Here is a 17,120-nt window from a genome sequence, read left to right as displayed (position 1 = left end):
AAACTGAAAAAAATATAAATAAATGAATAAATTATTTGACGTGGCCAAAGAAATCATGGGGGTCTTAATCAATTACATCATATATTCAAAGCATGGGTATTTATGATTGTTGGTCATTAAGGTGGAGTCATCCATTTATTATGTTCCTCAGTTTTATTAAAGTCCTCTTTGTAAACAATTTTTATATTTTAAAATTTGAAAGGTGGGTTTTATAGTCGTTTTTCGATGATAAAAATAATCTTACCATGGTAAAGGTTAACTCAAGGATTTGAGTGTTACTTTTAGAAATCAATCTTATCTTTTTTAGAGGAGAATCTTAGATATATTGAAGACCGAAGTGATTGTTGCAAAATTTTATTGAGCACTAAGAAATTTATAGATAATCGTAAAGATAGAAGAGATCGAAAAACTAATGAAAATAGTCATATGAATGGGATTTGATTAACAATCTTAAGGATAATCTAAAAAAATACTCGGAGCGTTTGAAATTAGCTTCCTGAGACATTGGTTTTCATCTTTCTCGACGAACATGTAAAATTAACTCCTAGAAATCAACTTCCATCTTTTTAAATCAAGAGGAGATTTACCCAACAAGATCAAATAGACAATGTTTCGGTACTCGGCAACTAAAAATGATTACTCCAAAAACGGGCTGGATATGGTCAGTTTATAACAACAAGTCAAAACCATACATCCAAATTACGAGTGCATTATCCCATCCTAGTTTTGGCAACAACAAAAGCTAATTACAAACATATGATAATGTATAGTGTAATAAGGGTCCAATAATTTAGAAAACATCAAAAAGTGTGTCTCCATGTGCCAAAAGGCAAGAAATGAAGATGCTCATCTCTCGCCTAAAATGGTAGTGTGTGAACAAGGAAGAGTTTGAATATTTTAGGCCCATTTTATTTAAATAGTATATATATATTTAAAAAAATTAGACTACCCAATAAATATTTCAATAATTTAAATATGTCTATAAAAAAAATTATGAATTATAGAGAGAATGAGATCTAAAAATGGCCCATCACATAGTGATTTTTTGGTGTACTTTTTAGAAATTAAAATAAAAAGTGCATTGTGGCAAAGTGGAGTTGTCTTTGTTAATTTAAAATTAGATCCTAAAATAATTTGGAAATGGGAAATGTATGAGTCCTTATCAATTAAAAGAAGAGAAAAAAAAGGGCTAAATGACTTTCGAAAAGTAATACGGTCAAATTAAGACTCCAGGTAACCCTACATGTTTGTGGTTCCGATATTTTCTTATGAGATGACCATATTACCTATTTGTTTGAAAGTGATTCTAAAAGTAAAGATTATCCCATCTCACGTCAAACCCGATAAGGATACCCCCAAAAGCAAAGTCGGATGCATCTGTCTCTATTTCGAAGGGCTTAGAGACGTCTACCAAGTTGAGGACAGGGCCCCTTGTCATGGTTGACTTCAGATCTCAAAACCCTTTTGACATTCATCTAACCATGACCAATAGTGGTCTTTCTTCACGAGTTCTATTAATGGGGCGGCTCGTTGTGAAAACCTTTCGACCAACCGCCTATAGTAGTTTGCTAATCTTAGTGACCAATACTAGTCGTGGTCTTTCTTCACGAGTTCTGTTAATGGAGCGACTCGTCGTGAAAACCCTTCGACGAACCGCTTATAGTAGTTTACTAATCCTAAAGATCAATACTAGTTGTGGTCTTTCTTCACGAGTTCTGTTAATGGAGCGACTCGTCGTGAAAACCCTTCGACGAACCGCTTATAGTAGTTTACTAATCCTAAAGATCAATACTAGTTGTGGTCTTTCTTCACGAGTTCTGTTAATGGAGCGACTCGTCGTGAAAACCCTTCGACGAACCGCTTATAGTAGTTTACTAATCCTAAAGATCAATACTAGTTGTGGTCTTTCTTCACGAGTTCTGTTAATGGAGCGACTCGTCGTGAAAACCCTTCGACGAACCGCTTATAGTAGTTTACTAATCCTAAAGACCAATACTAGTTGTGGTCTTTCTTCACGAGTTCTGTTAATGGAGCGACTCGTCATGAAAACCCTTCGATGAACTGCCTATAGTAGTTTGCTAATCCTAGAGACCAATACAAAATATTTCAACATACATGCTTCACAGGAAAATTTGTAGGAGGACACCCAGCGTATTATTACTCCAAGCAACGCATGCTTGACTTTAGGGTTTCAATAATTGAGCCACTGAAAAAAAATGGTATACCTTGTTAGTATAGGTACTAACTTCAATTATTTGAAGTCTTTCTCGACCATTCTATCTTCAGGATCACTCTCATTCAAATGTAATCTCAATTCATTTACGTATTGTTTCGTTACTCAGTTATTACATGCCCACTAGCTTCTAACTTGGTTCATCCTCAAATTACATCTTATTAAGAGACATACCACTCTGATACCTTTAGTAATATCCCGTACTCAAGATTTCAATTAAAGAAATCATGTATTTATTATTATTATTATTTCTAATCTTATTAAAATATATTTTAACATCTAAAATTCNAAAAAAAAAAAAAAAAAAAAAATCGGTCGGGAAGGGATGTGGGGTACGTACAAAATTTGAAAAACCGTGTGCGGAGAAGTTCACTGGTTTTGCAGGAACTCAGTTGCAAGCCATATGGTCATGTCGCTCTTATTTTCGGTTTCAGTGCTACTAAAATCCTCACCAATTATAACTCTCCACGTGTCCTTCCTTCTCTCTCCTCTTTCATTTTTTATATTTTTATTCTCTTAAATAAATAATCTTACTAATTATCATATTAGTATTTTGTTTAAAAAATATATATTAATTTTTAATTTTTTTTTTAAATATTTTTAAAAGTTTAATGACATTTTTAAAATAAATAAATAACTATTTTCATCCGATAACCGTTTTCTAAACGGGCCACTAGTCGATATTGTCAGCTAGGGAAAAGTTTCCACACCTTTATAAATGGTGATTTGTTCTCCTCCCCAACCAATGTGGGATATCACAATCCACCCCCCTTCGGGACCCAACGAGACGCTGGAGCTCTTTCCTTCCTCCAATTGATGTGGGATCGTCCCCAAATCCACCCTCCCTTTGGGCCCAGCGTCCTTACTGGCACACCGCCTTGTATCTACCCCTCTTGGGAATAGCGAGAAGGATGACACCTTGAGAACAGCGAGAAGGATGACACATTGTCGCACATTGTCTGGTGTCTGGCTCTGATACCATTTGTAACAGCCTAGATCCACCGCTAGCTGATATTGTCCTTTTTGGACTTTTTCTTTCGGGCTTTCTCTCAAGGCTTTTAAAACGTGTCTACCAGGGGAAGGTTTCCACACTCTTATAAACGGTGATTTGTTCTCCTCCCAGCCAAATATGAGACATCACCGTTTTCATCCAAAATTAATAGAATATATATATATTTTTTAAGGTTTAAAGTATTTTTAATTTTATTTGAAAGTTTTGAAGGTTATATTTTTTATATTAATTTAGTATAGATTAAATTATAAAATATACTTAAAATTTATATACATTTCTTAAAAAAAAAGAAGCTACAATATTTATCTTTTACCTTTTATAAAAGGTTAAAAAAATATTCTTACAGTACAAAAAAAATCATCAGAATGTTGGACGAAAGTTGACGTATTTGAGTGTCGTTCTTTTTTTTTATCTAATTCAATCAGAGCCGTTAGATAATCGACAAAATAAAATCAACACCGTTAANAATGATGGGAAGTGTTAAGTCATAAATTTAGTAGATGAGACGTGAAAATGAATGAGGGGGAAAAGGATGGAAGATTGAATCCCAACAAAGAAGAAAAGCTACTTTTATATTAAGATTGAGTATGAAATCAGGTTTGTTGGAGATTTAACCATGCTTTGCTTCTAATCATTACTAAACCATTATTAATCCTTTCCTAATTCACTATTCTTTCTTTGTCTTCTTTCTTTCCCTTTTCCGCTTTTTGTGTATCATTATGTTCTTTCGACGATCATAACGTTGTTGTAGATGATGTCGATGTATATTTCTAATGGGTATTGGTACAATCGGCTCTACGAGAATCAGATTCGATTTGGGACAAGCAACGGCGGGATAAGATACGAGATAGTCTTAGGAGGGGAGAGCTCAAACCGTGAAGGTATGAGCTCTGTTCTTTCCCAATATGATTAATGACTACACACAAGACTATCCTCCAAAGATGATGACTTCGATGCACGCTACTACTAACATGGCTGATCAAATCTAGTACGGTTCATCTATAGGAGATCCCACATTGGTTAGAGAAGGGAACGATGTATTTCGTATAAATGTGTGGAAATGTAACCGCCCAAGCCCATAGTAGATATTGTCTGCTTTGACCCATTATGTATTGTCGTTAGCCTCACAGTTTTAAAACGTGTTTGCTAAAGAGAAGTTTTCACACTCTTATAAGAAATGTTTCGTTTCCCTCTCAAACCAATGTGAGATTTCATAATCCACCTCCTTGGGCTAGTGTCCTCGCTGACACATTGCCCCGTGTCTGGCTTTAATAAAACATTTTTTATAGCCTCACAGTTTTAAAATGCGTCTGGAGAAGTTTTTCACACTCTTGTAAGGAATGTTTTGTTCTCCTCTCAAACCAATGTGAAATCTCACAATCCACCTCCCTGGGCCCAGTGTCCTCGTTGGCACATCACCCCGTGTCTGACTTTGATAAAACATTCCTTATAGCTTCACAGTTTTAAAACGCGTCTGCGAAAGAGAAGTTTTCACACTCTTATAAGAAATGTTTTGTTCCCCCCTCAAACCAATGTGAAATCTCACAATCCACCTCCCTGGGCCCAATGTCCTCGTTGGCACACCGTCCCATGTCTGGTTTTGATAAAACATTCCTTATAGCCTCACAATTTTAAAACGCATCTGCGAGAGAGAAGTTTTCACACTCTTATAAAGAATGTTTCGTTCCTCTTTCAAACCAATGTGAGATCTCACAATCCACCTCCCTGGGCCCAGTGTCCTCGTTGGCACACCGCCCCATGTCTGGCTTTGATAAAACATTCGTTATAGTCTCACAGTTTTAAAATGCGTCTCCGAGAGAGAAGTTTGGAATGTTTCGTTCCCCTCTCAAACCAATGTGAAATCTCACAATCCACCTCTCTAGGCTCAGTGTCCTCGCTGGCACACCGCACCGTGTCTAGCTTTGATAAAACATTCCTTATAAGGGTGTGAAAACCACCCCGTGTCTGGCTCTGACAATTCAAATATTACGTGGACCTTTTTTTCATTTTTTTTTTCATATGAAAATTAAAATGGTTGAAAAGCATATAAGAACAAAAAAATAATTGTTTTATTGTTGGTTAATGTTTCCTTAAAATAGTATAAAATAATACCTTCATAAATTTTCTTTTTCCTTGTAAGAACACCATTATTGAAATTTAATTATCCAACTCGTACGTGAAGTCAATTCATATTTACTTTTATTTTGACTCATAGGTTTATTGTTGGACAAATTTTATACGCTAGCCATAGTTTTAAATACTTTTTTTTTAATTCCTAAATTTTTAAAAATATATAAATATATATATTAATCGGGACAGGGATGAGAAATATAATCCCATCTCCGACCCCATTTATCTAACGGAAAAAGAATATTCTCAACTCCCATCCCATTCTCCGTCTAAATGGAGAATTCCCTCCCCGTTTAGAGAGGGTTCCCGCAGAGTGTCGAGTGTCACAATTACACTTTAATAGCAGCGAACTTGCGATTGTGCGACACTCACTTTCCAACGACAAGTGAGCTAAGCCAATTTGTTCTTGCATCGCCTACGGCCAAGCGACGTATGCTCGAGCCTCTAGCCTCGGTTTTAAGAGAAGGTTTTAGAAAACGAGAGCAGAGAGAGATTTTCGAAATAGAGATTTTTGAAAGAGACGTTATATAAGCAAGCAAGAGAGAAATAACAACGGCTTACAGTATATAACCTTGGGTAGGGAGAAGTTGACAACTAGTCGTATCCACCTATAGTACATTCTGAGACATTTCATGTCTGACAGACCTAGATATGATATTTCTGAAACGTCATACTTCCTAGAAATACAAAAGTAAAACACTAGAATATGAAAAGACATAAAGGGTTGGGCTTGTCATGGGCATGCGGCCACGGGCAACACGCATTGGACGAGCATGACCGTGACCGAGCTCGCAGGTAAAATAAACATATCTGATTTAAATACGATTTCAGTTCATTCATGTATCAGACTGCTTACCTTTATTATTATTTCTAGAAATATTATGAAAATTAAAAAAAGAAAGTTATAATTAAAAAAATTAGCCCAAGAATAACATTGGGATAGTGATAAAAATCATTGGGGAATTCAAAATCCGTAATTTTCCCGGAAAAAAAAAAAAAAATTTTCTACTCCACTTTCTCGGTAACCAAACAACAATAAAATTTATTTATTTATTTAATTTTAATTACAAAATTCTAATTTAGATCTAAATGAAAATTATCATTACTCAACCAACATTGTCTAAGAATATTCCGACTTCAATGACCCATTTAATTTCTTTTAATAATAAAAAAAATAATTTTCTTTTTTCAACTTTTCTCATTTAATAACATTTCTTTTTTTATTAAATTCATTTTAAAATTTTAAAATTTAAAATTTCCTCATTATAATAAGAATTTTATTTATACAAAATTTAAAATTCACTAAATTAATATTTTCGATTAGATTTAATTTAATTTAATTAATTTTTAATTTCTGGTGGTGACGACTGGCGAACTGGTNTTTTTTTAATTTTTAAAATTGTTTTTGGAGGACAGAAAATGCCATACAAGTTATTCTCTTGATTCGAGGAGCTCTGTTTGAGAGACCATTTTCATGGAGGTTCATTTCCGAGTTGAAAAGGGAGAGATCAGATTCAGATCGTAACCTATCGTTGCAAGTTTCTTCTGGATTCATGTTTATGTCTGACTCTGATCTTCTCTACAACTGTTCAGTTTCTTACTCAGTACCATGTGCTCTTCTTTTCTTCTAGGTTTTTGAAGTTCGACTTCTTCTTCTTCTTCTTCTTCTTCCTTCTTGCATTCCTGTTCCAGGTCTTTCTCTTTCTTTTTGTCTTTGAATTTGTTGCCTAGTTTGATTGCTGAACTTCTTTTGAATGTGGAGTTGCTTGCTGTTGTAATTGGAAGGTTGTTTGTTACTTGTTTATGGAGATGATCGTTGATGTTGTTTGTTACTTGTTTGTGAAGATGATAGCTGATGTTTGTTTGTTTTTGTGGTTGTAATGTGCATCGGTTTTGTTTTTCAGCTTCGAATTTTCCTTGGTTGCCAGTTTTCTTTCGCTAGATCTGTGGTTCGGTCCGCCGTTTTGATCGCGATTTTGTGGTTTAGGACTTCTTTTCTGGCTTTGAATCTGGATTTCCCGCCGCCTTTTGCTTGAACTTGATGAAAAGAAGCGTTTCTTTTTCTTCTTTTTTCGGTTTCCTTCTTGTTCTTGATGGTTCAGGGTTGAGTTTTGGGGCAAATGTCTCTTGATTTCAACTTTGGAAAGGGCTTCTGTTGTGTCTGGAGACTTGTTTGTTTGCTTTTTGGTGAATTCTAACGGAAGTTTCTTTTTCAAATCATGCTGAGCTTCAGCTTACAAGGAATTTGTTTCCAGAGATATTTTTCTATGCCACAAGGATTTTCGATGGAAGTTTTTGTACAGAATGCCATTGGCGCGTGAAATTATTCCCATTCCTTCTTTTCCTCTTTCTTGTCAACTCTTTCCTTTTCTTTCTTCTTTCACCTTTTTCCACTTCGTTCCTGATAGCTTTCCCTGATGATTCAAATCGTACTGTAATTTGTTTTTTCATTTTTCATAGCTAAGGTTTCAAAGTTATCTGGGGATTCTCTTATCTCATTTTGATTACAGTGTTTGCAATTTAAATCTTCCATTAGTTGATGCCAGGTTTATAATTATGATCTAAAGAGTTCTATATGAATTCCTTGAATCCTGCATGCTGAATAGTCTTTTCTTAATTTATGACTGCAGATACACCATAGAGTCTGCTGATGAGAAGTTTCAGATGTATCATGAAAGATAGGAAAGATTTTTAGAGAAAAATCATGTTCTGAAATTATCCAGCCACCTTGATTCAACGTATTTGTGTTCCTGATCGTGAAGCATCTCACCATGCTTAAGCAAATTCTGAGCAAACTTCCTCGGAAGTTGCAGAAGTCGGAATCGACCGATGCTGCAACGAATGATTCTGGCAACAACACTTCTCGTCTGGGGCATGTATTCCAGTGTACAAATGTAGGGAGTGCCTTCTCAAGTAAATTAAATGTAGTCAAACGTGTTTCTTCAGCAGTTTTCCCTGCAAGTATTGCAGCAGGAGCAGAAGCAGTAGATCCCCACTTGTCATTCAAAGACGTTCAAAATCCACAAAAGCAGAACCTGTTTATCAGTAAATTGAACTACTGCTGTGAGGTTTTCGATTTGAACAATATGGAGAAGCAAGATCTTAAGCGTCAGATGTTGATAGATGTCGTCGATTTCGTTACCTCTGGATCTGCAAAGTTCACTGAGACAGCTATTTCAGCAGTGTGTAAGTTGTGTGTTGCTAATCTTTTTCGTGTTTTCCCTCCGAAATCTCGCTCAACTTCGACCGGTGGAGAAACTGAGGATGATGAACCAATATTTGATCCGGCTTGGTCGCTTTTGCAAAATGTATATGATCTACTACTTCATTTTGTCAGCAGCAATTCATTAGATGCAAAAGTGGCCAAAAAATATCTTGATCATGCTTTCATTCTGAGATTGCTCGACCTCTTTGATTCTGATGATCCTAGAGAAAGAGATTGCTTGAAAACAATCCTTCATCGTGTCTATGGGAAATTCATGATACACAGGCCTTTCATTAGGAAAGGTATTAGCAATGTCATGTACTGTTTCGTTTTCGAGACCGAGCGACATAATGGAATTGCAGAACTCTTGGAGATTTTTGGTAGTGTGATTACCGGGTTCGCGTTGCCATTGAAGGAGGAACACAAGACATTTTTATGGAGGGTATTAATTCCTCTTCACAGACCAAAATCAGTCGGAATTTATCATCAACAATTAACATATTGTATTGTACAGTTTATAGATAAGGATCCCAAGTTGGCCAGTACAGTTATAAAGGGACTTTTAAGATATTGGCCTTTAACAAATAGCCAGAAAGAGCTGATGTTCTTAAGTGAAATAGAAGAGATTCTGGAAATGATCACCATGGTTGAGTTCCAGAAGATCATGGTTCGTCTCTTTCGGCGACTCGGATATTGCCTGAATAGCTCTCATTACCAGGTATATTTACTGATTTGTTTCCAAGGCTCTGTTTTATATTGCTGTTTCACTAGATTTTGCTTGCTGTTGGGTTAATGTGAGATCCCACGTCCGTCGGAGAGGAAAACGAAGCATTCCTTATGAGGGTGTGGAAACTTCTCCCTATTAGACGCGTTTTAAAACCTTGAGGGGAAGCCCGGAAGGGAAAACCCAAAGAGGACAATATTTACTAGCAGTGGGCTAGGGCTGTTACAAATGATATAAGAGCCAGTCACCGGGTGGTGTGCCAACAAGGACGTTGGCCCCCAAGGGGTGGATTGTAAGATCCCACATTGATTGAAGAGGACAACGAAGCATTTCTTATGAGGGCGTGGAAACCTCTCACTAGCAAACGCGTTTTAAAACCTTGAAGGGAAGCCCAAAAAGGAAAATCCAAAGAGGACAATGTCTCCTAGTAGGCTTGGGCTGTTACAAATGATATCAAAGCCCGTTATCGGGTGGTATGCCAGCAAGGACATTAGCCCCCAAGGGGTGGATTGTAAGATCCCACATTGGTTGAAGAGGAAAACGAAACATTTCTTATAAGGGCGTGGAAACCTCTCCCTAGCATACGCGTTTTAAAACCTTGAGGGGAAGCTCGGAAGGGAAAGCTCAAAGAGGACAATATCGGCTAGCAGTGGGCCTGGGCTTGGGCTGAGCTTCAAATGGCTTAATTCCTTCATAAATATGAAGAATTAGGAGTATTTCCAAATTCGAGCATCCTAGATCTAGTCTATGGTGATTCGACGTGACCGTGCATCTTTTCGAGCGTTTAGTTTAGTTCTGATAGGTACATTTGTTTATTTTTCCAATTCTTTTAGGTGGCAGAGAAAGCTCACTTGCTTTGGAACAACGAACACATCATCAATCTTATTGCACAAAACCGTCAAACAATCATTCCCATCATCATCCCAGCACTTGAACGGAATACACAAAAGCACTGGAACAATGCTATACTCAATCTAACTTCAAATGTGAAGAAGTTAGTCCATGACATGGATGAAGAACTTGTGCTTGCTTGCCAGCTTGACTTGAAGGAGGAACAGTCGAGGTCGATTGCAGCAGCCGAGAAAAGGAAATTGGCATGGGAGCAGCTCGAGAATGTTGCGACTCCACAACTCGTATCTACTACCGTTTCGTTTCTGGTAGAACCAGCAACATGTGCAGTTACTGGCTAATCACTTGATCTCAACAAAACCACAGTAGTTCTACTTGCAGTACCAAGGATCGAGTTATTCGATTCAACCAAGTTATCGATTACCCGAGATGCTGCGATAAACAAGCTATGGATGATCTGATGATCAGATCGTGCTGAAACTGTCTGTACAGGTGTGCTGGGTAAGCAGCCTCTTTGGTTGCCACACAAAAAAATCTGTATCCTTAATCAAACAGTGTGTTTCTTCACTGTTCTTCATATCTCATTAATGATGGGGATTTTGTGGTTTTGAGTTCCACTTGAAGCATTTTGAAGGCTTCAGCTTTGAGCTTCTTTTTTCTTCTGAAAATTATTCAATGTCTTTATCTTCTCTTCTTAGCTACAATTCCGACGTCTCGAATCCCCACGAAATGGGGACGGAGACAAGGAAGACTCTTGTGAGATTCCACATCGGCTAGGGAGGAGAACGAAACATTCTTTATATGAGTGTGAAATCTCTCCCCTAGCAGATGTACTTTCAATATCTGCTAGCGGTGGACTTGAGCCCTGTTTTTAATCCCGAAAGCTAATTTTTTCATATTTCCAAGCCATATAGTTACATTAGGACAATCTCAAGCCTGATGAGATGAATGGATCTGTGATGTTATGTAATCAGAACCGTCCAATGAAAAATGGATGGCTGTGATTGTGAGAGGAGCAGGGAAAGATGGGTGGTCTGTGCAACAGGGGGCAATTGAAGGGTAACAAAACCAGCCAAGTTCAGATCTCTGGCATTAGGGTGACAGTAAGTTTGGCTCTTTTTCCAAAGGACGATAGATTGTACAATAATTGTGTTCCTCTCGCCACCGTTTCACCGACAATATCATTTTCCTCCCCCACCCACTTCCCCCACCTCTTTTTGGCTTCCTAACTTTTTTACCTCAATTTTCGAATTTTTGTAGGGGTGGTTTCGTAATATTTTTCATTTCGTGGGGGCAATTTCGTAATTTTTTCTATTGCCTTAGGTAAATATGGTTTATTTTGATCTATTATGTATTGTCCTCAGTCTTATAATTTTTAAAATGCATCTATTAGGGTGGCTTTACAAGATTTGAACTTATGTCTACTAGCTAGTTTTAAATTTTTTTTTATTTTATTTATTTATTTATTTTTTGTTTCTAATGACCATTTTAACCTTTGAGTTTATATACTTTGGATCTCATTTNACTCGTCGTATTTGGTTTGGTATTGCTACCGCGCATGACTTCGAAAGTCATGATGATATTACTGAAGAACGTCTTTATCAGAATATTTTTGCTTCGCATTTCGGGCAATTAGCAATAATTTTTCTGTGGACTTCCGGAAATCTCTTTCATGTAGCTTGGCAAGGCAATTTTGAAGCATGGGTACACGACCCTTTACATGTAAGACCTATTGCTCGTGCAATTTGGGATCCTCATTTTGGTCAACTGCCCGTTNCCACTACTCGTCGTATTTGGTTTGGTATTGCTACCGCGCATGACTTCGAAAGTCATGATGATATTACTGAAGAACGTCTTTATCAGAATATTTTTGCTTCGCATTTCGGGCAATTAGCAATAATTTTTCTGTGGACTTCCGGAAATCTCTTTCATGTAGCTTGGCAAGGCAATTTTGAAGCATGGGTACAAGACCCTTTACATGTAAGACCTATTGCTCATGCAATTTGGGATCCTCATTTTGGTCAACCGGCCGTCGAAGCTTTTACTCGAGGGGGTGCTCTTGGCCCAGTGAATATCGCTTATTCTGGTGTTTGTCAATGGTGGTATACCATCGATTTACGTATTAATGAGGATCTTTATACGAGAGCTCTTTTGGAAATTGTATGTATACCTCATTCATTTATAAAAAATAATAATAATAATAATAATAAAGATAATAACCATAATGAATATTTTATAAAATTTGGAGAATCAAAAACATATTTATTTATTTAATTTTATTATTGATTTGATTTGATTTTGATTTTAGCATGGACATAAAAGGCAAGAAGAAAGCGTGAGCACTAAGTAACAAACTTCTTACCAAAGGGGAAAATCTTTTCATATATAAACCTTAACTTTCTTTCTTTTCAAGTTTAATCCATTTATTCCATTCACCACCAAAAGGGATTCCTTCCAAGAAACTAATGCCTACATTTTTCAACAAATTACCCAAATCGATAATCGATAATCAATAATAGTTAACTTAAGGGTATACATGAATTAGGTTAGGAGTTTCGAGTTGGTCGTGTTGGTATCTCGAATAACCCAAATAGAGTTCACAACCCAACTTGGAGACCCGAACAATCAAATGGAATTTACAACCTAACCCAATTCTCTATTTTCGTGGGTTACATGAAGGGACTGAACGTTGAATGAAGCTTGGGTTGACGGGGGTGCTATCAAGGTATTGACATCATCCATTCATGGGAAACTTCGCATAATGAGTGAGCTGGGAAAAGGGAAGAGCTAGCTGAGAATTCAACATTTTTTTGAATAAACAATCAAGAAATTCGCCTTCACCTTCGAAATTGTGCAGTACTGTATATCACGGGAAAGGGTGGAAGAGAGATAGATGGGGCAACTATCTTTGAGCCCCTACCCAACCTATCTCGACCAACACCCTAGAATAGTGAATTTGTGGCATATATGTGAAGACAATTGTCTATCTTGGTATGAAGCCTTTTACGTGATTCCACCAATATAGACAGTATCTTAGTCCAACCCCACCGTTATCAAGCAGATATTGTCCCCTTTGGGCTATGAAGAGGTTTCTACACTCTTATAAAGAATGTTCATTCTCCTCCCCAACGATGTAGGATCTCATAGTATCATACTCGAAAACAAAGGTGATATACGTCAATTACATAGTCATAGTGATCTACAGTTAAGCTCGACAGGCAGAGCAAACTCTCATAGAAAGTGGGGAGGAGAACATGACTATTTAAGGAAGACAAATTATCTTTACTGGTATCAGACTTTTCGGGTAATTTTAAAAGTAAATATCCAAAAACTTACGTCTAAAATAGACAATATATCGAGATGGGTAGAAGTTCATCGTTCTTACCATCGAACGAGTATCGATTCTAGATCTCTTTTTCAAGTCAAATCCAACTACTCTATAAATTTCTTTCACCAAACAATTGGTGCAAATAAAGAAGATCTATTGAATAAAATTTTATAGGTAACCAAATGCATTTTAATGAAGGTAGCTGAAAAGCATTAACATTCTATAAGTTATGGCTAAGTCCAAGCCATGAGTTATGATCAACTTCACTTTTTGGTAGATATATGTTCCCATTAGATATAGCTCCAAAACCTGTCAACTTTTATCAAACTTTAGGTTAAAAGTATTTAATTTAGGCATATCAACTATTAACCTAAAGTTTTTGTACATTTTCTTTTCAATATATATGGAGACGTGTCTCCTTCAACCAAACATTTTTATATTATATAGTTTAATATTTCATCATCTAATAAAATTATTATAACGACCCAGATCCACCGCTAGCAGATATTGTTCTCTTTGGGCTTTCCCTCAAGGCTTTAAAATGCGTCTACTAGGGGAAGGTTTTCATACCCTTATAAAAGGATGTTTTGTTCTCCTCGGGACATCACACTACATATATCAACAAAGTGATTTTTTTTTCGGTGGCTCGATTATAAGAATTCCAAAGTTAAACGTGCGAATGTCGGGCACACAGGTGCTAAATTTAGACTTTGAATCTTAATCTGAATCCGAAGCATGGAGATTTACAGGGAACTGCTACTACCCACTTGATTATGTGTTAATCCTTGCATTTCAATAAGTCGAATAATTTCAAAGTGGAATCTTACTCGCATGTTAAGGGTATAAATTAATTTCTTCTTTAATTTTAGTAAACTTAAGTGAGATCCTACGTTGGTTGGAGAGGGTAACGAAATATTCCTTATAAGGGCATGGAAACCTCTCCTTATTAGACGCATTTTAAAACCGTGAGGTTGACAGCAGTAACGGGCCAAAATGGACAATATTTATTAGTGATGGGCTTGAGGTATTACAAATGGTATCAAAGTCAGACATTAGATAGTGTGCCAACGAGAACGTTGGCCCTGTAGATTGTGAGATCCTACATCGGTTAGAGATGAGAACTAAACATTTCTTATAAGGTTGTGAAGCTTCTCCCTAGTAGACGCGTTTTAAAACCGTGAGGCTGATGGGGATATGTAACAGACCAAAACGGAAGATATCTATTAGTGATGAGCTTGAGCTATTACAAATGGTATCAAAGTAAGACACCGGGTAGTGTGCTAACGAGAACGCTGGCCCCGTAGATTGTGAGATCCCACATCAGTTGGAGATGGGAACGAAACATTCCTTAAGGGTGTGGAAGCCTCTCCCTGATAGACGAGTTTTAAAACCATGAGGCTGATAGGGATACGTAACGGACCAAAACGGACAATATCTGTTAGGGATGAGCTTGAGCTATTACAAATGGTATCAAAACCAGACACCGGGTAGTGTGTCAACGAGAACACTGGCCCTGTAGATTGTGAGATCCCACATCGGTTGGAGATGAGAACGAAACATTTCTTATAAGGAGGTGAAAGTCTCTCCCTAGTAGACGCGTTTTAAAACCACGAGGCTAATGGGGATACGTAAAGGACCAAAACGGACAATATCTGTTAGCAATGAGCTTGAGCTATTACAAATGGTATCAAAGCCAGACACTGGGTAATGTGCCAACGAGAACGCTGACCCCGTAGATTGTGAGATCCCACATCGGTTGGAGATGGGAACGAAACATTTCTTATAAGAAGGTGATAGCCTCTCCTTAGTAGACGCATTTTAAAACCATGAGGCTAATGAGGATACATAACGGACCAAAACAGACAATATCTATTAACAATAGGCTTGAACTATTATAAATGGTATCAAAGCTAGACATCGGGTAGTGTGCCAACGAGAACGCTGACCCCATAGATTGTGAGATCCCACATCAGTTAGAGATGGAAACGAAACATTCCTTAAATGTGTGGAAGCCTCTCCCTAATAGGCTAGTTTTAAAACCATAAAGCTGATGAGGATACATAACGGGCCAAAGCGAACAATATCTGCTAATATAACAAACTAATTGATTAAAACGTTATATCTCGTTGTATAGTCAATATATATATATATATATATATAAATGAAATCCCAAATAACCCATAAATCTAGGCCACATCAAGAAGTGGGCAAAAAAAGGGACTTTGAGAGCCACATTTTTGGACATTTTGTTATTGTTGTATGAAAGATTGAAATTTTAGGAACAAGTTGAGATAGCAATAAATGAAATTAATTTATGCTCACAATTATTTCTCTTTTTATTTTTAAAATTTTAAAATTTTAAAATTATATTTTTAGTCACACTTCCATTTAATTTCCCATTAATATTCTCACCTATAAACCAAACATAATTTCAAAATAAATAATATAAAAACATGCTACAATTTTATACTTTACTTTTTCTTTCCCCTCTCAACCCTTCAACATATTTAATTTTTTCATTTTTCATTTTTTTATTTTTGTTTATTTATCACTTTTTTTTTTTTTAATAAAAATATAAAATATTCGGAATTAATACTATTACTATCGGTTTCGTTTAGGGGTTGACATTTTTTATGTTGGGTCAATCCAACCAAAATCATAGCCTATTTTTTTTTAAGAATTAAAAATATTTAATGTTTATAATGGATGTTAGTGATGCTGTTGTAACTCGTAAATGTTTGATATTTGAATTTTATGAGATTTTAGTTACTAATTTAACGTGCATGGTGGATAAATATGATTTTTTTTAAAAAAATAATCCGATAACTCGACCCAATTCAACTTGAAAATAGAGGGTTAGGTTGGATCGTAAACTCTACTCGAGTTGTAACTTGTAAATGTTTAATATTTGAATTTTATAAGATTTTAGTTACAAAGGTAACAAGTNATGAGATTTTAGTTACTAATTTAACGTGCATGGTGGATAAATATGATTTTTTTTAAAAAAATAATCCGATAACTCGACCCAATTCAACTTGAAAATAGAGGGCTAGGTTGGATCGTAAACTCTACTCGGGTTACTCGGGTCACCAACCCAACTAACCCAAAATTTCATTTTAGTTAAAAAAAAAAAAAAATCTAAACCAATCCAATCCAACTCAACTCGTACACTCTTAAAGAAACTCTTGATCTCTTGATCAACGATACGTGTCGTTATGTTATACTCGTATTAGCGATCATATAAACTCAGTCGTTGATATAAATATGAGTCGTTTTTAGCATAAACATGCATAATTTTGCCCTTTGACTTAAGGAAGTGAATGCCATGTGGGTTTGATCCCTACTCATTAAATGATGAGCATGAATTATGTTCCCTACTCAATTTTCCCTTTTATTCATTATATTTATACTTAAAAATACATTTTTTTAGTACATTATATTAATATATATATATATACATATATTACAAATTAATAAAAATATTACACAATTTAAAAGTATTTTCAAATAATTTCGTTTACGAGCGACAAATCTATCAATGACTGAGGTATATCATTGACAGATTTATCAATAACTAAGGTATAACAATGGTAGATCTATCATCGACTAGTCTACCAGCGATAGGTAACGATCATTTGG

The 17,120-nt window shown here is 36.1% G+C and overlaps 1 protein-coding gene across 4 annotated transcripts; it reads left to right on the top strand.

Moving 5' to 3' along the window:
* The first annotated feature begins 6,788 nt into the window (after positions 1-6,788).
* On the top strand, positions 6,789-10,821 carry LOC111798834 (serine/threonine protein phosphatase 2A 57 kDa regulatory subunit B' kappa isoform-like). Of its 4 annotated transcripts, XM_023682176.1 has the most exons (4): positions 6,789-6,896; positions 7,007-7,067; positions 8,006-9,298; positions 10,138-10,515. In XM_023682176.1, the coding sequence occupies exons 3-4, from the start codon at positions 8,147-8,149 to the stop codon at positions 10,492-10,494; spliced, it is 1,509 nt and encodes a 502-aa protein (XP_023537944.1). In that variant the 5' UTR covers positions 6,789-6,896; positions 7,007-7,067; positions 8,006-8,146; the 3' UTR covers positions 10,495-10,515. The 4 variants fall into 4 exon arrangements, with proteins under 4 accessions (XP_023537944.1, XP_023537942.1, XP_023537943.1 ...); XM_023682174.1 differs by having other exon boundaries at positions 6,793-7,067; positions 10,138-10,821; XM_023682175.1 differs by lacking the exon at positions 7,007-7,067 and having other exon boundaries at positions 6,794-6,936.
* The last annotated feature ends 6,299 nt before the right edge of the window (positions 10,822-17,120 follow it).

The sequence above is a fragment of the Cucurbita pepo genome, chromosome LG07 (genome assembly GCF_002806865.2).
Source record: "Cucurbita pepo subsp. pepo cultivar mu-cu-16 chromosome LG07, ASM280686v2, whole genome shotgun sequence".
In the NCBI taxonomy this organism is placed as follows: Eukaryota; Viridiplantae; Streptophyta; class Magnoliopsida; order Cucurbitales; family Cucurbitaceae; genus Cucurbita; species Cucurbita pepo.
This window is presented reverse-complemented; position numbering and strand designations above follow the sequence as displayed.